Source organism: Ziziphus jujuba, chromosome 1, assembly GCF_031755915.1.
Source record: "Ziziphus jujuba cultivar Dongzao chromosome 1, ASM3175591v1".
NCBI lineage: Eukaryota > Viridiplantae > Streptophyta > Magnoliopsida > Rosales > Rhamnaceae > Ziziphus > Ziziphus jujuba.
This window is the reverse complement of record NC_083379.1, coordinates 32,170,811-32,196,936: the sequence shown is the minus strand read 5'-3', so window position 1 is coordinate 32,196,936 and position 26,126 is coordinate 32,170,811. Positions and strand designations below refer to the sequence as shown.

General features: G+C 32.5%; 3 protein-coding genes across 7 annotated transcripts; 1 reads left to right on the top strand and 2 right to left on the bottom strand.

Annotated features, from left to right (window-relative positions):
• The first annotated feature begins 11,891 nt into the window (after positions 1 to 11,891).
• On the top strand, positions 11,892 to 13,275 carry LOC112490105 (uncharacterized). The gene has a single exon (XM_025069552.3). It carries the CDS (start codon positions 12,044 to 12,046, stop codon positions 13,265 to 13,267), a length of 1,224 nt encoding a protein of 407 aa, XP_024925320.3. The 5' UTR covers positions 11,892 to 12,043; the 3' UTR covers positions 13,268 to 13,275.
• Positions 13,276 to 14,792: 1,517 nt separating this feature from the next.
• LOC107406691 (translocase of chloroplast 90, chloroplastic) lies at positions 14,793 to 19,039 on the bottom strand. Of its 5 annotated transcripts, none has more exons than XM_048470268.2 (4): positions 18,715 to 19,039; positions 17,836 to 17,966; positions 15,280 to 17,664; positions 14,793 to 15,204 (listed from the first exon to the last, which is right to left on the bottom strand). In XM_048470268.2, the coding sequence occupies exons 2-3, from the start codon at positions 17,842 to 17,844 to the stop codon at positions 15,379 to 15,381; spliced, it is 2,295 nt and encodes a 764-aa protein (XP_048326225.2). In that variant the 5' UTR covers positions 17,845 to 17,966; positions 18,715 to 19,039; the 3' UTR covers positions 14,793 to 15,204; positions 15,280 to 15,378. The 5 variants fall into 5 exon arrangements, with proteins under 5 accessions (XP_048326225.2, XP_024925318.3, XP_024925317.3 ...); XM_025069550.3 differs by having other exon boundaries at positions 15,280 to 17,648; positions 18,655 to 19,038; XM_025069549.3 differs by having other exon boundaries at positions 15,280 to 17,648; positions 18,715 to 19,037.
• A 1,108-nt stretch (positions 19,040 to 20,147) lies between these two features.
• Positions 20,148 to 25,018, bottom strand: LOC107406690 (ubiquitin C-terminal hydrolase 22-like). Its single transcript, XM_048480330.2, has 3 exons — positions 23,602 to 25,018; positions 23,373 to 23,497; positions 20,148 to 21,438 (listed from the first exon to the last, which is right to left on the bottom strand). The coding sequence occupies exons 1-3, from the start codon at positions 24,519 to 24,521 to the stop codon at positions 20,666 to 20,668; spliced, it is 1,818 nt and encodes a 605-aa protein (XP_048336287.2). The 5' UTR covers positions 24,522 to 25,018; the 3' UTR covers positions 20,148 to 20,665.
• Positions 25,019 to 26,126: the final 1,108 nt, after the last annotated feature.

Here is a 26,126-nt window from a genome sequence, read left to right as displayed (position 1 = left end):
TAGTGAAAATGTACACATGCACTTCATCATATGATAAGTTTACTCATCGATATTATGAAGATTAAGAAGCTGAGCGTTAATGCCATATGAAAATTTACAAGAAGAATCAAAACATTAGGAAAAAAAACTCTTAAACAATCATGGCATTTGAAATTGAGGAAACCTTTAACAGTAAAACCAATATTTACTAAACTGTCAAAAAAAAACAAACCAAAACCATTTGAATAAAATAACCACAAAATACACACTTATTGGAACACAAATAAGTAGAAAATCTATATTATTATTAATAGTAGACATCATATTATTAAAATAAATTTAAGGAGCTCCTTGCTCAAACAATCTTTACCCACAAGTATTTCCTCTTTACAAAGTACAAAAATTCAAAAATCATTTTAAAACAATTTTTACTAAATAGTGATCCAAACAAATGTTTTTCCTTTTCCAGATGTTCTATTAGGCAGACAAATTTATCTCATTAATATCATTAGATAGATCTTCTATTTCAGTGATATCTGCACGAGTGATTTTCCTCTTTTTGTTCTCTTGGCCTTTATGGTTACAACAATTTTAGCACAATATTCTGATTTGTCACACAAAAGCATTTGCCATTGAACCTTTTAAATACACAGCCATTATACCCTCCACTGGAACTTTGATTCTCAAACTTCCTTTTCTTGTTCTTATTGGTCTTTTGTTCTTGTTCTACTACATATGCCTTGATTTTCATCGAATTTCTAATTATATTTTCATAAATTCGATTATCCTTGTCTATTCTTAATCTCATAATTAAGTTCTCAAACCCCACCTCTTTGCGTTTATGTTTTAAATGATTTTAAAATCTTTCCAAAATAGTGGCAATTTTTCAACTACTGCAACCACTTGAAAACACTCACCAATTTCTATTTTTTCAGCTTGTATTTGATGAAAATTGAGTTGGAGCTCTTGGATATGCTGCTGACACTCTTTAAATCAACCATTTTAAAATTCAAGAATTTACCTACAATGAATTTCTTCATGCCAAAGTCTTTTCTTTTATAGTTTTTCTTCAAAGATTGCCATAAATCTTTTGCAGCTTTTGCATTTCTACATACAATATATAGTATGTCGCTAAAACCATTAAGAATATAATTTTTACATATAAAGTTTGAAAGGTGTCATGCATCCACTCTTGCTACTGTTGAAGTATTAGTTTTATTTTCATTAAGAAAAGGAGCAACTTCGGTGAAAATTTTGGCTAAGTTCAATGTAGTAAGATTAAAAAAATAAAAATAAAAATTCCATTTTTTAAATCAAAACTACTAATGGCCTGTTTGTCCATATTTTTTGTTTGCAGTTTTCAAAATATTTTTTTAAAAAAATAAAAATAAAAATAAACTATTTTTATTTGTTTTTTGAAAATAAAGGTGTTTGGCCAGTGATGTTTGAAAACCGTTTTCAAAACTGAAAAAAAAAATAGAAAACATCATTTTAATGTTTGAAAATAGTTTCTAAAACTAAAAAAAGAAAAATAGAAAACATCATTTTAATATTTTCTATTTTTTTTTTTTGTTAATTTGTTTTCTAAAACTATTTATGAAAACTGATGGCCAAACAGATAATCTTTTGTTTTGGAAACAATTTTCTGTTCTATAGAATAGAAAACTATTTCCAAAACAAAAGATTGCCTATAGAACAGAAAACTGTTTTAAAACCTAATGGCCAAACAGGCCCTAAATTTATCAGGTTTGAGCATGACCCATAGATATAAGAAAAGTAGAAATGGGTGAAGATGAATTGAATGCCATTTCTATAATAAAAATATTACAAAGTAAATCATAGATAAACCAAAGTATTATTATGTCATAAAACAAAAATGAAAGATATATGCAAAGTATCAATGTTCAATGTGAATTACTAATATTGATAAACCAAAAAATAAATATAATACTAATAAATCAAAATTTATCTTCTTATAAACACTATAACACATATATCAGAAACACATATTGTTAAATTTATGTTCTTGGAGCAAAATAATACATTAATCATGAGTCTTGATTAATAATGAGTCGTAGGATTTCTAAACTAACTCATTAAATGATAGAACATATTTAATTGGTTATTAAGATACAAAATGAAGCCTATTAATTAGGTCCAAGGTGTTATAAAACCCTAGAAGGAGTATGATTAACAATTTATAAATATACTGCTTATTGACCTTCAATTATATAAGGTTTTATGTATTATTTTCTAGAGATTGAAAATTTCAGTAGGAAAATTAAATACTTTAGAAGAAAAACAAAAACTGTGAGGTTTTAGTGTGCTTTCTAGATTATTTTTCTTATTTTTTTGTGATTAGGTGTGCCCATAGGCAGATCTGTTATGTAGAGAATAGTTTGAAAGATTTTATGGATTCAAGAAATATTTTCTACACTATTACATGTTAGTAATGGATATTGAAGATATATTTATCATATACTTTATTTAACTGTTTGATTCTTGACATCTACTGTATAATTCCAACAATTAGAGTTAGAGCACCGGTTGAATCGGTATGTGATAGATTGAATCCATATTTTATTTTCACGTATATATGATGTTTATTAGACATATGGCACCTAAAGTTCTAATATCCAATTTATTTATAATTTTAGTATTATGAATGAATGATTGATTTTTTGCCTTAATCTATGGTAAGTAGATTTTTGCTTGTATTTTTTTTTTTTTTATGTAACAAGAAGGATAATCATAAGATTATGTTTCCTCCTTAATTTATTTATTTTTCAATAATTTTATTTATTTATTTATTTTGTAATAAAATTGCATTTTTGAGAAAATATATGTAAAATACTTGAAAGAAAACTCATAGTTGTTACTGTTTATTAATTTTCAAGACCTTCTAAACATCGGTTTGAGACACAACCATAATGGACAGATAGTACACAGAGAGATGAAGCCAACAAGCACCAGAACGCTATCCGAAGCTGCCATACGAGCCCACATGTGCCGCCAGATGAGGGTGCATGTGAGATTTGATTTAGTTGATTTTTGATATTAGCTTATTCTGGTAATGATCTACCTACCTGTAAAATTTCATTATGATTTGTGTTTTCTAGGATCGATCGTGATGCTTTTAGTACTTGGGTTCAATAGGGACAAGCTAGGATTCTATGGCTTTGGATTTAAAAACCTAGAAAATCAGTTCTACCTAGACCCACACCCTATGGACTTGCAAGATTTGTAGAAAAGAAAAAGAATAGGCCAAGAAATCAAGTTTGTGCTTTGTGGCCCTAATTGAACTTGTAATTTTTCTTTTTAGGAAACAATAGATTAAGGACCTATTTATTATTCTTTTTTTTTTTTTTTTTTGCAATTGTTTAAATTATATGGATATAACATATGTGCTTGTATGCTATATAGAATAGGTTGTGTCATATTATTCATCATATGATATATACATAATGTATAATAATTTGTTTTATATCCGGATCATATTATCATGGAAAATCTCTAAATTAATTTAATTATAAAATATGAAATGGGTGAAGATTAAAATTAATTCAAAATCTATAGGCTCCATTAAGAGTCCAATAATAAAATAGTTATGAGATATCCTAATGGATAAGCATAATTGGGTCTTATTGGATTAGACATAAATTAATTTCAAAATCTTAATTAGGTTATACATCCCAACGATGACAATACTTAGATATTAAGAGAATTTTGAAATTAAATTAATGGTTAATATATTTAATTTTAATAATACTAGTAATCTTTCCAACGAGGCTTTGTCAATATTACTAAAAGCCCAATGAATAGTGGAATAGTGGTTGATTTTTCTAAAGTCAATTTTGAGTGGTATGTTTTAGTGTTATCTAAGAAAATTATGTTTAAAGAAGCAAGTTTTTAAGGAGTCTAAAACGCACCTTATATTTTTTGGGAGCTGATTTTGTAGGACATTATATATATCATGTTCAAAATGATAGATTTTACTAAAATCAATTTTGAATGGTAGGTGTTAATGTTATCTAAAAAGATTCTGTTTAAAGAGGTAAGTTTTTAAGTAATCTGAGACCCACCTAACATTTCCTAGGAGCTAATTTTGTAGGGCACTATACATACTATGTTCAAAGTTTAATTTATTACCAATGTCTTGCCCAACGTAAGTAGCTGTAATGGAAACTAAATTATTTTTACAATAAAAATAAGAAATAAGTAGTTAAGGGATCTGTATATTTATATGTTTATTGTGAACATTACATGTTAATATATGAGCATTTTTTTTATTTTCAGAAAATGTCAAATCTAAATTCCTTAACTATGATTTTGAGTCAAAAGTTTATAGATGGAAATGACTATGAGCAATAGAAAATCAACTTTTTTATTATCCTTATGTTTGAGAGAATTAAATTTGTCCTAACAACTCTAAAGCCCCAAGAACCTACTACTAATGCGTATGAGGAAACTAAGACGAGATATGTAGATTGGCAATGGACGAATACTATAGTTCACTGTTATATTCTTGCTGGAGTTGCCAGTCATCTGCAAAAGCATATATTCAACTTAGAAGATGCATTAGAAATTATTAAGATTCTAAATATGATGTTTATATTAAGAGCACTAGTACTGCCAGGCAAGCAGCAATAAGAGCACTGATGTACCTCACATTACTGGAAAAAGTGTCCGGGAACATTGTCTCGCGGTGATGAGGCATTTCAGTCATGCAAAAGTGATGGCTGTATGAAGAGGTGCAAATCGATACGATCTTGGAATCTTTACCCGATAGTTTCAATTAGTTCAAATTGAACTATAATATGTATAGTATGAAACTTTCTCCTGTCGATCTCATACACCAGCTCGAGAATACTGAAAAGACTCTTATGAAGCCAGCGAGTGCATATCATGCTGAAATTCTTTTAAACTTAATGGCAACCTAAAGGTGGAAAGAAAAACAAAATGCAAAAAAGAGCTGTTCTAGTTGCCAAGCCAGCTGCACTAAAGAAGCTGAAAAGTAAGTGCTTCAAGTACAGTCAAAAGGGTAACTGGAAAAATGATTGTCTTAAATCAGGTATAGATAATTTATATGTAGTTGATGCTTGTTTATGCAAAATTACAATGATAAACGTATCATTAATTAGGATCCACTAACCATGTTTGTTACTCTTTGCATTGGTTCAAATAAAGCAGTTCCTTTAGTAAAGGACAAAAAACTTGAAATTAGAAAATGGCGAACAAGTCTCCATGATAGCAATAGAATTAGTGAAGTTATCTTTTAATAATAAAACTTTATGTATCAGACTATTTATTTGTTTCAAATTTTAAAGGGAATTTGGTTTCTATTAGTTGTTTATTTAAACATAGTTTGACAGTATAGTTTCATTCCTCAATTTTAAATAAGAGTAATGATACTTTTATTTGCTCTGGAGAATCAATGAATAATCTTTACTTTTTAACTCATTTGTCTATAATATTAATGTCATTGAAATTATAGATGATGATCAATTTCCCTTCTCTAAGAAAATTGAATGAACATATCTTTGGCACTTGTGATTGGGTTATATTAACTCTAACAGCATTCATGGTTTAGTTAAAAATGAAATTTTAAAATTTTTTATCTTTGAACATATATCAGTATGTGAATCTTACTTGCAATATAAGATGACGAAGAGACCCTTCAAGCTAAAGGAAATCACGGCACTATACAGTTGAAATTGGTATATATATATGTATGCGGACTAATGAGTATTCAAGCTAGAGGTGGATTTGAGTATTTCATCATATTTACTAATAACTACTCAAGATATGATTATGTTTACTTGAACAATAATCCTAATAGACTGTATTTAGAGAACTCAAAGAGACACCACTAAAAAACAAAAAAAAAATTCAAAAGAGAAGACATGACATAGAGACACAACAATTCAAAATGGCACGATGAAAAGACAGACCAATAGGGAGAAGATATACAAACATATGGAAACAATATAATTTTTTAGAGTAAACAATTGTAAGTTTTAACCAATAATCATAATTTTTGAGAAATAATTTTTTTATTCATTATAAATTTCTAACATATTGTACAACCCCATTTTTGTTAAGCAAAGCATTTTCCGAACCTCATTGAAAAATAATATTTGCCATGGTTGGTGATACCCATGGATACTCTATATACTACATGATAGTTTTATTGACTACAATAGAAAATTTACTTTTTATAATATATATTTTAGTTTAAAAGAAGGGTAAATTATGCAAAGCCCCCGTAACTATTTTATCACCAATAAATAACCCTTTAATAGTACACAAAACCCTTAAACTATTAAAAACTTACAAATTAAAAAAAAAAAATTTGTTGTACTAAAAAAAAAAAATTACCCTTATAAAAAAATCTTAAAATTTCAGTTAGCTAAATGTCCATAATGAATAAATTCATTTTATTAAGATTAATATGATTTTTAATATTTTTGAAGAATTGACAAAAATATTATTTTCAATAGATTTAAGAAAAAATGATTTTTTATTTTTTGAAGAGATTTTTTAATATTTTTTTGAAGAAAATATTTTGTTAATGTTTTTTTTTTTTGAAGAAAACATTATTTTCAATATTCGATAATAAAAATAATTTTCATTAAATTATTTGAAAAATAGTAGAATAGGTATATTTAATGACCCATTCTGCAAAAATATTTTAATTTGAAATTTTGGACAGTTTAATTAAGGTTGACCAAGATCGACCAAATTGGATTTTAAGTGGGATCACGTTTGACTTTTCTTTGGAGATGGATTTTGCATTTAACTCTTATACCATAACATAGAGCTCATCACTACGAGTTCATATACTGTCAGCATGCTTAATTTTGAGTTAATATTATAAAGTTATAGTTTTCAGAAATTTTTAAATATTAATATTTTATCCATATCCAAACCAGTCTAAATTTATATTTGTTAATGGGCTTAAGGTCTATGTATACATTAAGACCATGCCCTCATTAAATAAATTGAAAAATATCCAAAATGTCCCAAAAATCCTCCCCAGATCTATGGAACCCAAATCGGGTCAACTTATACCCGCAAGCAAGCAAAATCAGGTCAATCGGATTTGACCATTTTTCTACCATCCATCATTGATGGCATCGGAGTTCTGACAAACCCACCTCCTAGTGACCTCGATCGTGAATTTTCACAGCCAACCAACTAGCGATGAGTCAAGATCAGAATTTGAAAGCTGTTGTTAGAGTTTGAATCTAGGCTCTGTTTGCTGAAATTCTTCACGGTTTGATAGATTCATCAACATCAAATTTGGCCAAAAGTTGAGAAGACTTTCCAATCATTAGCAAGGGGTTTGGAATAAGGTGAGTATACCATCATATTCCTTTACCAATAGGCTGTCCGTTGATATAAAGTTTGTAAATTTTGAATGTAATTTGATAATTTTTTCATTTTTGAATCTATTAGTTTAATATTGGATAAGTTCGAACTGTATTTGGACGTAATCGGACAAATTGGATAAAGTTGAAGTTGGATTAATATAATTTGGTATTAATGGGATCTAATGAAAGGTTTAATTTCATTAAATTTACCTCTACATGAAAAACCTCAATTTTGGGTATTAGATATTTAGGGTTCATGGTATAATTGGATTGTTCATTGTCCAATTTTAAAAATTTTAAAGTTATTAAAGTTATTTTGGGATATTGGTACACACCCAATGTATTTGGTTTAATTTTTTGAGCTAAATAATATTTTATTATTATTTTAGGCACTGAATTGATATTGAAGGCAATCTGGTGTATGAGTTAATTTGAGCTGTGATCTATGAATAAACTTTATTTTTTGAAGTGGTTTTGGGATTATATGTTTGATTTTATATAATATATAAATTAGCTTATTGTTATTATTGTTTCTGGAATGATTTAATTAATATGTTTTATTTTATGCTATGAAGAAGCAATTGATTTATCATATTATGATATATATTAAATGAATGATTTGGCATAAATAAATTTTGATATATAGATATACAACTATGTATATATGTTTTTTTTTTTGATATTGTGAGGATATTTTGATATGATGATTATAAGTATTATTTGATAAATTTTATAAATATTTTGAGTTATGAGCTAGATACTAGGTTTTAAATTATTGTGTACAATAGTATACCATGAATATGAATTTGTTGGATTATAATTATGTGTGCTTATTTGATTATCCCCTACTTGATCATGTGATTCTTGAGTTTAAGATGGGAGATCCCAATTTGCAACACTCCTATAATGCCAAGGGTAGCATTGATCGTTTATCCCTCCCCAAGTAGTTGATGATGCACTATAACATTATTTGTGGTTGTGCGACAGATGATAACAATAGATATGGTACACAAGGATATTATTGGTACATTATGAATACAATATATGTTTATATGCTCTTATAATTTTTATTATTATTATTACCTATATTTATAAATTATGATTTGTAAAAATATTAATTATTTATGAGGTGATAGATATTATCCGATTTTAATTTTCTTATTTAATGACTTAAGAAATTGCTATGTTTTGGGATAATAATGGATTTTGTAAAAATTGTTTATCGAAATAGAAAAACTTTTAAAGAGTGAAAATGAGGTATTGAGATAAAAGATTTTTAAGAATAATACTTATTTTCATAATATTTTACTTGTTCACTCACCAAATTCATCTCATAGTTTTGCATTTTTTAAATTATTCCCCAAGATTTTAGCTAACACATTAAGTATATTGAAGGTAGGAATCTTTATTATTCTTATGTTATTCCATTGCAGATGTATTGTTTTTTTCCTTGACTCTATAATAATAAATATTCTACCTTGTATTGATTCTGATATATACTTTATAAGGGGCATTTTGGGTATTTTATATTTATTTATTTGTACTTTTTAGATTATTCTAATCAATTAATTTAAGATATATGACTCTTATATTATTTTTAATTAATGATTTTATAAAACTTTATATAAAAAAATATTTATGATATTTGTATTGTTAGATTATATCCAATTTATAAAAAAATCCCACTAAACTTTCGATTATTTAGTGGGATTTTCCTATACATAATCCTCTCAGATCTTTGAAAATAGTTTCAAAAACGGCCTTGTCAGTATGTTAAAAGGGTATTTTTGTCAAATTAAATTAATTTTTAGTATTTAATTGATTTGAATAGAGCAAAGTATTATATATAATTATAAACAGCAACAAATTCATTTGGGACCAAATTAGTCTAGATATGCTTGAAACAATGTTAATCTACTTAACCACCCCAACTATTCGGCTGGGGATAAAAGGAAAACAACTTTTCAACTAGAGGCAAATAATTTATACCGTCAGAGGTGCAAACTCTCGAGGCACATTGAAGCCGAAGTACCACAAATTTGCTCAAAGTGCGGCGCATAATAATCAAATCCCAAATCATACCAAAATTTATTTATTTATTATTATTATTATGTTAATATGACATAAGGTATTATGGTCTGCACTCCTCTAAGGCCTACAAACCAACCCCACCTAAAAGCACAAAAAAGAAAAAAAGAAACAAAAAAAAAAAGTTATGCACGGGTTCTTATTTATTTGTTTTTATACGGGAAGTAGAAGATTTAAATCGATAAAGATCACAAGCCTTTTATTATTATTTTATTTTGTCATTTATAATTATTTTCTTTCATATTTTATATTTAAATTTAACATATTTTATTCGTATTTATAAATAGTTTATTTAGACATGGTAAAATCTCATACCATATGATAATTCGATATGAATCCACATGATAATTTACGGATTTAGATTGACAATATTGTGTCGGATCTATATCAGTATCACCCAATAAAATCCAATAAATTAATGAATTTTAATGGTTGAAACATGATAAATCCATTAGATCCATTAAAGAGGAATATTTTGATAATTACACAAGTTTTATAATATTAAAATTACTTAATTTATTGTTAAATATGTATTAATTTATTCTTTTTTAATTTAATTTTTAAAAAATCTAAAAGCAAACAAGAACCTTTGTAATTTTTTTTAAAAAAATATTATTTTATTATTTTAAAACTAAATGAAATTTAAATTTTTAAATTTATATTTATTATTAATGAGTTAACGAGTTAGATGACGGATTACGTGGAAATTTATCGAATCGATAATAGATTTGTGTTTATCTATTTTCATACGAAAGCTTAACGATTAGTGTTTGAGTTAACTTAATTCCACACGAACACGACACGAACACGATTTAAAACGATACGTTGTTAGGTCTAAGCTTATTAGTTGAGTCAAAATATCATTTAATAGCAAAACTCTTATTCAATGAGGATGATTTCTTATTTGAAAGGGGGAAAAAAAAAATGAAAGGCATGAAAGAACGAGGAAAGCTCGGATTCTTGGTTCTGATAATATATTCTTTCCTATACACGCTTAGATCCGAATATGCTAACCACAAACCCCATCATTTCACATTTTCTTCTATATGTTGCTTGGTCAACTTAATTATAATGTATTCGTTTGAATTTTTTTATTTTGTTTGTGATTATAAAACAAAACAATATGATACCAATTTTAAAGATTTAAATAGTTGAGGAAGCAGTTTATATGATAAAAATTATTATTTTATTACGCTATAATCTTAAATATTCTCATCCCCAATATAAAAAATAAAATAAAGTAAAAATTAAGGATTTAAAAAGCTGCTTGTTTTTAGTTAATTGCTCTTGCTCATTTTGGTTTTATAAATTTGTTGGTATACCAATTAACGGAAACACAATTTTTTTTTTTTTTTTTTGCAAAGATTAACGGAAACAATATTTGACTTGGCATATTTGTGTATAATTTAATTAGTTGGAAATTTTGAAAAACCTTATGAATTCTCCATGTACAGCTATGATATTAATTTCTATTACTAGGTATTACCTTTTAAATAATAGATATGATTTTATTTATTTATTTTTTTTAGCCATCGCTAATAGAAAAATGGTGCGTTTGTATGTATATGAGATATTATTTTATTCACACATTGTAAAATATTTATTTAAAAAAATCATTTAATAGGTTATCCATAAGTAAACCTATATTTACCTTTGGTTATAATTATGAATTTATTATCAATATTGCCTAAAAAAGTAGGTGATTTGTAGTTGAGAGGAAAAACTTATATAATAATTAATAAATATCTTATAGAACTCACATTGTTTTAACGATGTACAAAGTTGAATATTATTATAGATTTTTAAAGTTATATTGCATGTAATAATTGGATGATTTGGTATAACAATAATGTATAAGTTTTTCCCTACTTAAAGACTTCTGAAAAATGATAGACTAAATCAATAAATGGCACGTTTCTTTAACGTGTAATATGTTTTGAAAGGATTTTTATAGTTTTCAATTGCCAATTCCATCACTTTTTTAAGGCCAGTGAACCCTTTGAATCAAAATGTTCCTAGGACAATGTACATGTTCAACACGCATGGAAAATTGAATATCCGTTCCATGCAGCCAAAGAAGAAGAGCAATGAATATTTATATAGGCGTCAAAGCAGTCCACAATCCTAATCCCCAAACCAAATGTTTTGTGGCAACAAGTTTTTGTGAAACAATGATGGAAAATGTTTGAAAGCCCACTAAACTCTTCGTCTCTTTGGTACAACAACATTATAATAATTATAATAAATTATAAATTAGTATCTTAATTATCCATACAATTTTCTTTAATACTTCATATGTCCAATTAATGACTTGTATTCTATTGAATAAATTTTCTTCTTTGTTAGTTATTAAAATTTTTAATTAATAACCACTTGCTTTTTTTTTTATTTGAAATAAAATATAAAAAATAATTAAAACAAAACCGGTATATATAATATATACGTGTGGTTAGAGCGTAAGACTAGTCGTTGGTGATTTATATAGAAGGGCACGATGACTGGCCGTTGAGTCCTGTTTTCCCAGAAAACAAACACGGAGAGATTTAACTCGAACACTTTCCTCTCTCTCTCTAGAATTATTTTCTCTCTCTGCTTTTACAACCATGGATGATCCGTCTAAGGAAGAGGGACCACGAGTACTGAAAGTCCTCGAAGCTCTCAAACAAGCTTCCCACGAACTACAAGCCCATCCCAGACAGGATTTCGATGAACCCAACTCGTCCGCCATTAAAGCTCTGCTCGAGCTCGAGACCGAGTCGGACACGATCCTATCTAAAGACCCAAATCTGTCTATCCTCTCCCAACACCTTACCAGCCTCAAAAACCTCGTCGAGACCTTCCAGAAATGCCGAGGCCACCTCAGCATCCGTTCCTTCCTGACCCGCCGAGTCTCGACCCACTCCATATCTCGGGTTGCGGGGTCGATCGAGAACGAGATTCAGGCGTGGATCGATCGAGAGAGCGTCGAGAATCTGACTTGGGTTCTGCGAGAACCCGGGAACAACAAGGAAGAAGAGACGGTGAGGCTGTTGACGCAGTTCGAAGACCGACTCGCCGAAGGGTTCAATCGGGAATTGCAAGATCTGATACTGAAATCCAAGGTGTTCTCGCTGCTGGAATCTACTCTCTGCGACCCCGATTCGTCGAAAAGGATTCGAGAACACTCTGCGTTCGCAATCGGGGCATTGATTCGGTTCAACAAGGACGTTTTCGTGGGTCAGGTGCTGATGGGTCCGACAACTCGAGCTCTGATAACAATGGCTTCCCCGCATTCGATCAAAGTCCTCTGTTTCCTGATCAGGTCGATCAAATCCCCTCTCGTCGATGTGATCGAGTCAAACGGAGAAATACCCAGAATCATAGCTTTCTTGAATTGCCAAGACGTACAGGTACGGGTCATGGCCATGGACTGCATTCTGGAAATAGGTTATTTCGGGAGGAAGGAAGCCATTGATGCGATGCTGGAGGAGGGTTTGATAAAGAAGCTCGTGGAATTGCAGAGATCGGAATTGGGTGGGGATTTGATCGAATTAGGTCGGTATAGTAGTAAGAATGAGAATGAAAAGGAAAACAGAGAAGTTTCTGCTGATGGGGTTGAGCTGGGGAAGAAGAGAAGAGAAAGCAGGGAAAGGAGGTTCTTGGAGAGCCATCCGTTTGCGAGCTGTGTAGCGAGATTCGCAGTGCAATTGGAGGTTGGAGAAGGATTGAGGCAAAGAGAGAGAAGGGCTTTCAAGCAGCAGATAGTGGTCAGAGTAAGAGAAGCCTCTGCTTCTGATGCTGAAGCTGCTACCATCGTTGCTGAGGTTTTGTGGGGTGCTTCACCTTGAAGATTGTGGGGAAAAAAAAAAAATGTTTGGATTTTTTAAAAAAGAAAAACACACAATTTGTTTTCAGTGATTTGAAACGTTTTATTATTATTATTATTATTATTTTTTTGTTGGGCGCGCCGGGGGGGGGGGGGGGTTTGTAAATTAAATGTGTATAGAAATTGTTGAATGATTATGATTTTTTTTTTTTTATTATTTAATGGAAGTATAAAGTGATGATTCTTTGGTGGGAAAAAAAAAAAAAATGGGAAAGTTCAATAATTTATGGGTGGTGATATGGCTCTTTGTAATCTGATGAGGCGAACCAGCAAAATACACTTGGGAGTATTTTCCTTTTTCCTTTTTTTTCAGGTGGAAAACGAGGGCAAACAAGATTAGAGATAAAAGAGAAAAAGGAGGAGGAGAAAAAGCAAACAAATCAGGACCAAAAATGGAAAGGCAAACAAATGACTAGAGATTAGTAGACTCTGATCAAAGACAAATCTAGACTTATAATATTTTTAATCCGGCCGTAAAATCTATAATCAAACCGTAAGTTTTTTGTGTGATTGGATCAATTGCTTGATGGAATTTGTTTTTTAGAGTTTTTGAGAATAAGTTTACTGTATAATGAAATTAAATCTCGCAACAATCGTCTATTTATTTTCACTTCATGCAGATACAAATTAATCAATCCGATATTCCTTCAAACCTCACAAAAACAAAAATAAAATTAAAAAAAAATTAAAATGCATAATGTATACTATATATATATATGTGACAACATAGGCATTTGGATTTTTTTTTAATTTATTTTTTTATTAAATGGGCAAATAAAAGGAAACCAACGAATGTAAAAGCAACACCAATTACCAAAAAACAAAAAAACAAAAAAAAAATGTAAAAGGGACACCATGCCACTTAAAAAGAAAAAACAAAACATGTCGACTGAGATGGTGTGGCGGCCTACAAATTATAACGAGAAAGAAAAAATAGTGCGAAGAGACCATGTGGTTTACGAAAGTTGGAGTGGTAGGATTCGATACGTCATTGATAATGGAGAACTCAGCCACTTGATTGTTGACATATGGTTTTGTTTTCAATAGATCGATTTGATTTGTGATTCTACTTTGTTCAACGTCTCGAGAGCCTTAATCACCGCATAAGCATCATTTTTCATCTCTACACGCTGACGTAGCAGTTGAGAAATGACTGAAAGTGAGAACATGAATAATATAAATGTCTTAATGTCTAAATCACCTGCATAAAGCTGTACTTTTCCCTTTTTTTTCTTTTTTTTTTTTCTGGAATTGGATAAAACTATTATTGTTATTATTATTTATTGTTTGATTTAAATGCAGCCAAAACTAAAAATGATGGGGTTTACCATTGTAAACGAAAACAAATATGGATGCAAAAATTAAATTTAGAAACCAAAAGATAAAAACGTTACTAAATTTTTCTGAGAAATTAGAAATCCTATGATATTATATATACAAATTAAGTGATGTATCATAGCATGCATACAATTGAACACAATGCGCTGTGATAGATGAGATCTGTTTCTCAATTAATTAATCGTTACACTTCCATGCATGTACATCCACTTTCTGAACTAGTAGCGGAAAATCAAAGCTGTTCACCGTTTTCTCTTCCTTTTATAAAGACAACCAAAGCCTATATCAATTTGTGAATGATGCTAAACTGAATGAATAGATAAAATATGAGTATAGCTTTATAAGCTTTTACCATCCAACAACATTTCAAATATCTTTTTCCTGTACACTCACCACCTCAATTTACTCCAAATACAAAAAAACTCTGCACCAGAAGCAAGCTGGCTGTCCGTCGAATCCCACAAAAACCGGGGAGTTCGATTGGGCTCTATCTATTAGAAATTCAAGGTCATCCGGGAGCAGCGGATATCATATACCACTTGGTGACATTTTCCACCAAACCTAACATGAAGAAATATCACATCTCAAACATGATAGGAATGAAAGAAAATTCGGAATGATCTGAAAATTTCTTACCTTCATTTTTCCCTCTACACCACTTGAAAGAACCATGTCTTAGTTCTGGTTGCTTGTGTCCTTCCTCAACATAAATATCAAGAAACAAAAAACAACAGATTATCTGCTTTCTGATGCTTCCGGACTTGACCTATCGGTTGATTTTCTACGCAAAAGGCCTTTGAAAATTGTAAAAGCAACTATCAGAGCAATTTGCAAATGCTCAGAACTACTTGTTTTGATGCAAATCTGCCCCATTTTGCGATTATTCAGATTGGCATTAACAGACATTCTCAAGTTTCGACTTAGCTGGAACTCAGATTGTAAACTTCCACCCAACACTGTCTCTTTATTATGGGACATGACAGTCATTGTCAGACTCACATTGTCATTTTTGACAGGGTAGTCTCTACCCCTTAAAATAGCTTCCAAGCTTCCACCATATGCCACCTGTTCTGGACCTCCCATCCGGCCAGCATTTGCTACAAATTTCAGTTGCTTCCCAATTGATATAGAATCTTCAACCTTGGCACCAATGTAATACTTGTTACCAAATGATGTCAAAGAAACACCACAGTCAGCAATGTTGTGCCAGAGTTTCCTTAGTTTTGTGTCAGCATGAAGTGTATAGATCAAATTTTTACCAGCAGACTGAACATCAAGTCCCACAGAATAAGTAGTTCCTCCAGGATTTGAATAAGCTGCCACACACTCGGATTGAATACTAAACTCCTGCTTGTCCTTGCTCATCTGACCAGTGGCTGAGGCAAAGACATTCGTGTTTACTTCTGCAGCAGTTTCAATGCTTATTCCATCGAAGCCAACATCATGATCCCATCCTTGGGGATCAAGAACAGGTCTCACAAGCCACTGGTCACTTGTCAGAAGACAACGATATCTATGCACAGGGCAGTTTGAGTCAAAACTAAGGGGAACTGCCATATCAGGTAACAAAACAGCTTCTGGAGAGTCCTGCTGGCCATCAAAATTACCATCACTAGCCAAATTTTCTCCTTCAGAAAGCCTCCTTTCCCTTTGCCTTCGATACTCTTCCTTCAACTGTTTCTTCAAATAAAGGGTCTCTCGGTAATCCAGCTCATCAAGATACTCCTTCTTCTGTGCCTTGGTTAAGCTCTCAAATTGGGTTTTTTTAAGGATGCGTATCGGAGGCAATTGGTCATACTCATCATCTTCCTCTACATCTGAGAGTAAGCTTTCAATAATTTCATTGTCCAGTGCACTTGCATTCACGGGAGCACGGTGCCGTAGAAGGGATGAGAGAAGATGGGGTTGAGAAGGCAGTCGAGTAGTAGCCAATGGCCCCAATTCAATGCTGTTTTGCAATTTAAAGAGGTCATTGGCATCACTAAGAACTTTAGTACAAATGCATAATAGCAAAAACTGAGATTTCCAAACCTGTCCATTAGGGAGAATTTTTTCCCCCATTCTATTTTTCTTACAAAGAGGATGGTTTTCAACTAAAATCACTGGGTTTTCAATTCTCGAGTCAGAGACTGCCTGGTGTATACAGTGCTGCACCAGATGTGCACAATGGGTCACATAGGAATCATAGGTAACAGGAAACCCATCAGATCCTTCTGGAAGAACTGAGGAAGAATGAGTCATGACAAGGATGGTGTTAAACCAAATTGCAGCACCAAAAACTTCAGTAATAAGTTTCAAAAGAGGAAAGTCAATACAACCCATACTGATCAGATCTAGGCGTTCAAAGTACAAAACCACATCAGGTGGAGATTTTCTTATGAATCTCTTGACAGAAAGCATAATCTTCTTATTTCTTTTCACATTATGAGAAGATGAAGGCAAAAATCCAGGAGTATCAATGATGTTTATCCTAATCCCATCAACAGTTCCAACAACTTCCCGAATGCAATCAGTGGCAGGACGAAAAGCATCTGTTGTTGTTTTAGTTTGATCAAAAATAGAGTTTATCGTAGCACTCTTACCAACCCCTGATCTTCCAAGAACAAGTATTCTAATAGAGAAATCCAAATCAGGCAAGCCAGCTGCTTCTTGTTCTGCTGCTACAACTCTTGCTCTATCATTACTCTGATTAATTCTTTTCAGATCTGATTCCTTTGCTTGTACCAAAGTTGCTAGATGAATTCGATACAAAACCTTTGCCACCAGAAGATTGTCTTGTGACAGTCCAAGCCGCTGGAGAATTCGAAAGAACTTCACTTGAATATTCTCAATCTTTACCAGTGGATCCATCTTTACACCATTAGAGACATGATAATTTTGGTCAGAATAATCAACTACAACTTCGTGGTTAGAGGGTTGTGGCTGACTTTCCTGATTACCATCAGAAGACTGCAATGTACAACGAGTGGCAGGCATTGCAACCAAACTGGCTGTTTCAGTTGCACCTAAAAAATAAATAAACTATAATCTCATAAAATGCATTGACAATGGAAGAAGACAAAGGAAAATACATGTACGAATATGAAGATCAACAGGTAGATAAATGATCCATTTTCTTATGCATAAATATATTATTTTCCAAAAATTAACAAATAATTTCCACCACTACTCCAGCTAAAGAGAGAGTAATACCTTGGTCATCTAAGTCTTTATCAAGAGGTTCCTCATTAAAGAAACTGTCACTTACTGACAACGGTCTAGATGAGACCAATGATTTGGACACCAGCTGAGAAAAAAACCAATCACGTACACTCTTCATTCTTCTGCAATAGAAAGCCAATGAGTATAATACCCGAATTTGAAATCATGGTGCTCAAAGCAGAAGTATACATGATTCATCTGCTCAACCCACAAGATGGCTAGAGAATTCAATCCTTTTTACAAAAATATAAAGTTCTGAAGTCTCAAAACTTGAAAGAACTTCTAGAAACAATAAATATGTAATACTACATGCACCACCACATACACCTTAAACCATAAATCAACTAGCATAACAAACAAATAAACAAAAAAGTAATCATAGTTCATAAATAATAATAAAAATAAAGCAATATTTTATTTTTCAAGGAAATGAAGGTTACCCAATAAGATAACAAACAAAATTAGCACATCTTTTAAAGTACTTTTATCGAATTTATGACAAATATTGTACACAACTGAAGCGTTTAAAATCAGAATAAGACCATAATTCCATAAAGGAAGAGGGTGCCATGTAAAACCAAAGAAATGCAACTAAAAGACAATTCTAAGAACATCAACCAAAAAAAAAAAAGATTAGCGACAAAAATTTCCTACTGGAATAAGCAACTGATTTGCATTCCATTAATCGTAGCACAATCATAGGTTCTTGTTACCATTTCTTTCTAGTTTCAATTCATACAGGATGAATGCAGGAAAAAAAAAAAAGGATGGAGAAACGAAAGAAAAATGAGTTCAAACATTTGAGTCCACCTAAAACGGAATAAACTCCACAAAATTCACTTAGAGCTCAAAAGATATAACCCTACGAACCAAGCAACGAAAAGGCCACGAATCATCGAACAAAATCGAATCACAGCATCACCGAAACCCTAATACAACAAACCCTCCTTTCACTCCAAGCTGGAATCTGCAAATCCAAATCGCAATCGGAATCGTAATTGGGACTCGTTGACTATGCACGGTCTTCTCTGTAGTGGTAGGGCGAAAACGAATGGCTATAAATGTGTGAGGCTGTGGAAGAAGAAGAAGTCGATGAAAGCAGTAGAAGAAGAAGATGGGAATGGGATAAGACGGACACAGACCCGACACACTTTTTCCTTTTCTTTTTTTTTATTTTTTTTTATTTTTTTTTTAAAAAAAATTAAAAACAAAAAACAAAAAAATAATTTTGGGGTGATTTTTAGGGCGTCCGATAAGCTCGAGTGTGGAAACAAAACCCGAAACCGAAAAGACCGAAAGAGAGGAATAAAAAACCAATAATAATCAAGTGTCAGGCGGACCATGTTCGTCTGACGGCCATGCGGAGAGATTTAAAAAGTCGTTGGCTTCTGACTTGTAATTGGTGGGGAGTTAAGGATATATTATGATTTTGTATATAGGGGATAAATAATACTTTAGAAGTTTTGATCGACATGTGGTGGTGTCGTTGGCCCTGTGGGCATGGTTTTGACAACCGACGCACCATGTCGTGTAGCGTTAAGTGTAAAACAATAATTTGCACAATTCTCACATGGCTTTTAGATATACACATATATATATATATATATATATATATAAAAGATGATCTGTCTGCATGTGGATTTTTTTAAACATCAATTTTGATGCAGATTTCTATATGGTATATGAATCGATCATATTGTAAATCATCGATTTTATTATATATTATGTATATACATATACAATAAAATTAATATTTTTTTAAAAATATCAATTAGTGTAAATCTACATATGAAAGAGACTGATAATGTTAATTTACATACCTCTTTTAAAAATAAACAAATAAATTTATTTCACCAAAACTGTGAAAAATCAGAACTATGACAAATTTTTAATAAGGATTCACCAATGACATAATATTACAAACCATTCATACTTAAACAAACCACCATAAACCACCATTTTTTTTATTCCAATTTTGGATAAGGAAATTTTTATCATGTTAAAGTTTGAATCCCGCTTGCTATACATGATACCTTCTCCAAAACTACCCATATTTCTCAGTTAATTATGCAATATTTAAGTCGTGGTAGGCTGAATTAAACGAACAAAATACAACAAATAAAAAAGTGCTCATTAATTTTTATTTATTTATTTATTTTAAACGCAAGATGCGCATCAAGTGCTCGTTGAGTTGACGCTTTGGAAATATACGGCATACCTATTATACATCTTCTGTATCATTTAAATGATTACATTGCTAGTATCTGGCCATTCTTGACTTAATATTTCCTCATGCTGAAATAGATGCAGTACCGTTGAACACCAACAAATGCATGCTTCATGTTTCGCTTTACAAAGAATATTTTGAAAAGATGAGCAAACTATGAACCTCAGAGTGGTGCAAATTCTTTGTATTAGGATTAAAATGCCTTTGCAAAGAATTTTCTGAGCACAAAGTGGAAAAATATAAGAAAAACTCTAAAAATCAGATCTTTATAATATCGAAGACTCAGAATTGTAATAGCAAAAACTGCCTCCAAAATTCAGCACTTTATGCTCCAAATTGAGAATGATAATTTATCTCTAAACGATGATCTCCTCAGAGAGCACAGGGAGCCGCCTAGTTCTTTTACCAATAGCACTAGCAACTCAATACCATTTGATTTCATGGTGAACAAAACTGGCCATGGAATCCTTTGTTTCATGCCCCCATTTATATATTCACCATGATCCCCATAAACTATTTTCCAACTTTTTGTCTTCTCCAATAAGTATAATCGAGTATCATTTTTCTGTTTCTTTTCTTCATCACACCAACATATCATCCAGCAACCTGTTTCTCACTTGCCTTGTAGTATAGCATCTTCTGTACATAAAACATCATGTATCCTTGTGCAGCCCTCACGATGCTTTCATTAACTTGAGTGATCCAAGCATCATCGCACTTGTACCATTGATTACACAACCGCAAGTAGGTCACATAATGGCCAGCATCTAGCTTACCTGTGTGAGTGACAACAGCAAACAATTCAAACTCCGACGACAGCTCATTTGAAGCATCCGGCTCATCCCCATCGAAAGGGAAAATTCGATTCCCGAATCGGCTTCTCAAAATCGATGAGGAAAGATAGGGTGCCATGTCCAATGAAATAGGGAACTGCAAATAGCGATCCACCTTCCTTGACATTTTTCTTACTGAAGAATGCTCGAATCTTTTAATGTGGAAACAAGAAACTAGTGGTAGCTTTCTTATGGACATCTGTTTGAGTGACTCCTGCCTCACCTGACACTGTTGGCAGAAGAATTTCTGGTCAGAGCCCAATCTCTCAGGTCTTGTAAAACGGTCCAAACATCCCATCAGGGTAGATGCCCCACAGTTTTGCCTTGAATTCGTGCAATCTGTCTCACCATTGCAAGAGTGACTGGACTTTGTGGATGCTATTTTTGTAGTTCCTCCTTGGTTGGGCTCCAAGTCAAGTGAGATGTCAACACATGGGTCATACGTTGTAGATGTGAAACCACAGGCCATACACATGACGTCAGACCGCAAGATGCCCGAAAATACTCTATGAGCTATACAGCAGTCTCCATTGCCTGCACTACAAAAGAAATTAAATGTTATTGCACTTCCAATAGTATATAATATTCTCAATAATAAGTTATTTTAATAGAAATAAATAACTTTTCCAAAGAAGCATCCTCCAGAAATATCACAAGCAAGCAAGCAACATACACAATGAAGAATAACTCAAGCAATATATTGTGTGTGTGGAGAAGCTGATTTAAGAAAATTTATGAACCCAACAAATAGGATGTTACTCTCTATATTCACTAAAAAGATTATTTGTGCAGGGTATGTTAAGAGTACCACCAAACACTACTAGAATCTGTTTCTATTTCACTATCCTTCCTATACCAATAATTGCGAGCCACTATAAATCATCACACGGATGCTTTTCTTAGCATCCAAACAAGACATGCCAGCCAACTTATTTTAATGTTTTATCACTTTACTGGAATACTTCTCACTTTAAATGCATCTGAAAAATAATATGCATAATGCTATGCATCTCGATGCCTAATCAATAAATAAAACAAACAACAAATTATAACAAACATTCATGGCACTGAACTCTCAGGACCAAAGGGACAAACACTAAAAAGAAAATAGAAAACACTACAAATAATGCATCATCATGCAAAAGGAACTCCATTAAATCTAAACATGTATCTAAGTGAAAACCAGATGATACCCAGAAAAGGTTGATACAACAATAAAATGAGGACCATAATTTCCAAACTATTGAGAAGAAATTCTATGCTGGCTGGGACCTAATGCAATCCTTGTTTCTTGATAGGAATCAGCTTTGTAATAAGACCCTAAACACGGCAAAAGGTGGAATGAACATGAGAAGCATGTAAGACGAGAAAAACCTATAATCAAACCACTTGGCTAAGGAAAAGTTGACTTACTGGTATGAAGCAGATAACACCATCAAGCCACCAGGTTGACCTTGAGAATTATCCCTAAATGAGTAAGCTCTTCTCAACTCCTAAGGCAACAAGCAAGATACCTAGACCCACGCCCTGCAGTTAAATGTTACAGTTACTTCTTAATCTTAAACAGTACTTTAATCATCTTCGCTTAAAAAAAAAAAAAATACCACAAATTGATACAAAGGACACAAGCTGCTCATTAAGGAATTCTAAGTTGATTTTTTGCAACATTGGTGGCAGCTAGTTTCATCTCATGCATGACATGATTCAAAAACTCATCATCTAATCCTGCGACTCAATAAGAATATATTACAAAATGTTTTCTTCAGACATCTATGGGTTGCTGTCTCTTGGTTATAGGAACACAACCAATACCGTACACTCATATTTCAAGAAACTGAGCTGACGAATGCAGGGCGATTAGAGATTTCTAGAGTATCTAGTGGTATTAACGTTCAGCTTCCTGGGTCTCACTGCCGTCTGCTAGAGGCTATAGATGTAATACCAACTTCTGCCATGAACATTTTAGAAGACTACAGTGGCCCAATGTTGTAATTGGTTGTTCAAGAAAGTAAGTCCCAAGTTGCCAACCTAGAAAATGTACAATCTATGGAATGCATTTTACAATCTAAATAATAGCCAAGCTTCCTTATCTCACAGCAATTGTCAGGATTACATATCCAATGATTTTAACTACACCCCAATAGTGACTAAATTTCCTTAAGTGAAAAAATCATTTCCTTGAAAATGTACACCAAAAACTGATGTTCCAAAATTCCATCTATATCATGCAATATATTCAACACAGGTCCTATGCAAAGTTTTTTTTCTTTTTTGGTAAATAGGAAATAAAATAAAAATACAAAATACAAAATAGAGTAGAGAATGTTCAACATAGACAAGAACAAGATTAATCCTTCATGAATGACATGTCACATAAGTGCAGATTACAGGTATACATTCCATCTCCCTAACGAAGCATTCAGCAAATAAAACCAACAAAACGGAATTAGTAAGGGAAAGCAATTAACCTTGACTCTGGGGTTTCCTCCGATCTTTCTCCACCTTTTCGTGGATTCCATCAAGCATGGAAATGAAAAATTCATGCGCATCCTGCTGTTCATAACTTGCAAGATTTGCCGCATGCTGCCACCAACTATAAAATAAAAGCACAAGCATTCATCAAAAAAGTTATTCATTCTTTCCCAGCTCAACAACAACCCAAAAATCTAAAGCCCATTCATTTTCAAAAGTACAAACCTGTACAAAAACCTTGCTGGGCTATAGGGAGTTCGATCCCCAGAAAACACAGCTGAAAATATAGCGTCCATATCGCAAGCCAAACACATTCGCGCGCTCTTATTCCCATTTGCATCCGTATTATTATTATTATTATTACCCCCATTCTTCCTAGTCCCAATGTTAGCTCCGTTCCTCTTCTGGCAAAAGTACCGGTTATGCCGGTCGCTCAAGAAATAGTTCCGCAATGGCGGTGTGTGAAGCAATGCTTGTAGAACCGAGTTCATGAAACATGTATTTCCCAAATTGTTCAATCCTCGCAATCCCCGTGGCAAATCCGAACCCGAATTCGAACTTTCCAGTGGACTCGAGCAGCTTCCCATCAACACTCGCTCTCTCAGATCTGGTGTCCATGGCCGGTAATCTACCCTCCGCCGTTTCCTTAGATTTTCCGGCTGCTGACTATGAATCGCCGCCGACGCCGAGGAGGAGTTCCCGCCCAGTGTTGACGCCGCGGTCTGCGCGAGCACCACCGCGGCGTCGAAGTCTCGATCATAAACCTGATCGCGGCAAGCGCAGCAGAACAGCTCGGCTCGGTCCACGTCCACGGCGATCTCGTGCCCGGGAGGCATCGAATCCGCGTGCGCGGCCGCGTGTGAAGGTCCCGGAGGTGCGTGGCACGACACGGCGGCGCAGGCCACGCAAGCGTAGAGTCTCGGCCGGGAAGAGTCGCCGCACGCGCCACAACGCGGGACCTCTTCGGGTTCGCGGCGGATCGCTGCTCGGCCTCCGGGCGGCTTGACGCGGAGGCAGTCTTGTAGGAAGTGGAAGGGTTTGGAGCCGTTCTTGGAGCGAAACTCGGCCAGGTGGGGACACGGCTGAGGCAAAATCTGGCCGTCGATCCGGTGATGTACGGGACTGATCTTCGTCGTCGACGACATGGATAATGATGACGATGATGACGATGATGTTGACGACGACGATGACTGTGACAGAGACTGGGTTAAAATCAATGGTAGAAACCCTAGTATCGAAGAACATAAGCTTCATCGATCGGTGAATATCAACGGCTGAGATTGTAGAAATGAGAGTGACAGACCATTGATGGTGATGAGGATTATGGCCTGCTTTTAGTAGCAGCAGCAGGATTTGCTCTCTCTCTCTGTTTCAGCTTCTCGGGATTCAGATCTTCAAGATTTTATTCATAAAAATAAATTTTATTACGCTCACAAAATTATTATTTAAAAATTATAAAAAAAGATAAATAAAATAAAGAAGAAATTTTAGTAAATCTTTTTATTTTTCGAGCCCTGAAAATTTGCTATTTTTTGTAAGTTTTGATCCATAAACAAAGCAGTATTTCAGGATTTGGGAGAGACTGATTTTTTTTTTTTTTTTTTTTTTTGGTTCCTTTTTCTTTTGGCCTTGTTCTTCCTTTTGTGTACAGTGAAAAGGGCAAAAAGTAAATTAAAAAGCAATAAAAATAAATGATTAATTTTGACGGTCCGATGATTCTGTAGAAGATGGCCCACAGAAAAGGATGTATTTTGACGGTAGTGATGTGGTATTTGATGAAAAATTGATTTGATGTGATGGTCTGCAGAGCCAGGCATTTTTTTAGAGCAGTGGAAGGTGATGTGGCAGATGTAGCGCCTCCCAGTCTCATCCTTCTCAACCATTCCAAAATTCCACGGATTAGCTTGGACTCATGACTAATCGTACCAAAAGTACAAGTTTCATTTAACCAACCAAACTGAACATAAATAAATCCTCACCATCCTTATTTATTCCTTTTTTACCAAAATATATATATATATATATATATATATATATATGTATATATATATATATATATATATATATATGTATATGGTGTATCTAACAAAGTTTATTTTATTTGATGGTTAAAATTTTTTTTGTCAAAAAAATATATATATATAAGGATTAACAAATATTTATTAAATAAAGAAAAAAATTTAAACTGTTTTAAATAAATTTAAATTTTTAATTTTTAAAAGAAAATTAATTTATATGAAAATTTTAATGAACATTTAATATCATTTTTTTATAATTAAATATTTATTAACTTTTAATTTTTTTTTTTCAAAAAATCTATAATACAGAGTTACGCAGAAATTCTATTTTCAATTTTCACCAATTATGTCAAATGAAAAACTAGTCATATACTAATATATCTTCTTTGTCATGGCCATGCCTTTTTTTTTTTTTTCCCTTACAATATGTAAGTTAATATTTTTGTATTTAATAATTAATTAATGTGTTGGCTTTTAACATTTTATACATCTATATAGTTTCACATTATATTGAAAATATATTTCTAATAAAACATATAATAGCTTCTTTTTTTTTTTTTTTTTGATAAAAAGAAAAACATATAATAGTTTGGTTGTACTTGTACGAGGATAATTTTGTTATAATCCAACTTCATATGGGAAAAGGGTGAAAAGGTGTTGAAAGGTTAAACCAAAATTTTAGATCTTAAGATTTATCAATCAACTGTAAGAGCCATTTGAAAAAAACAACAG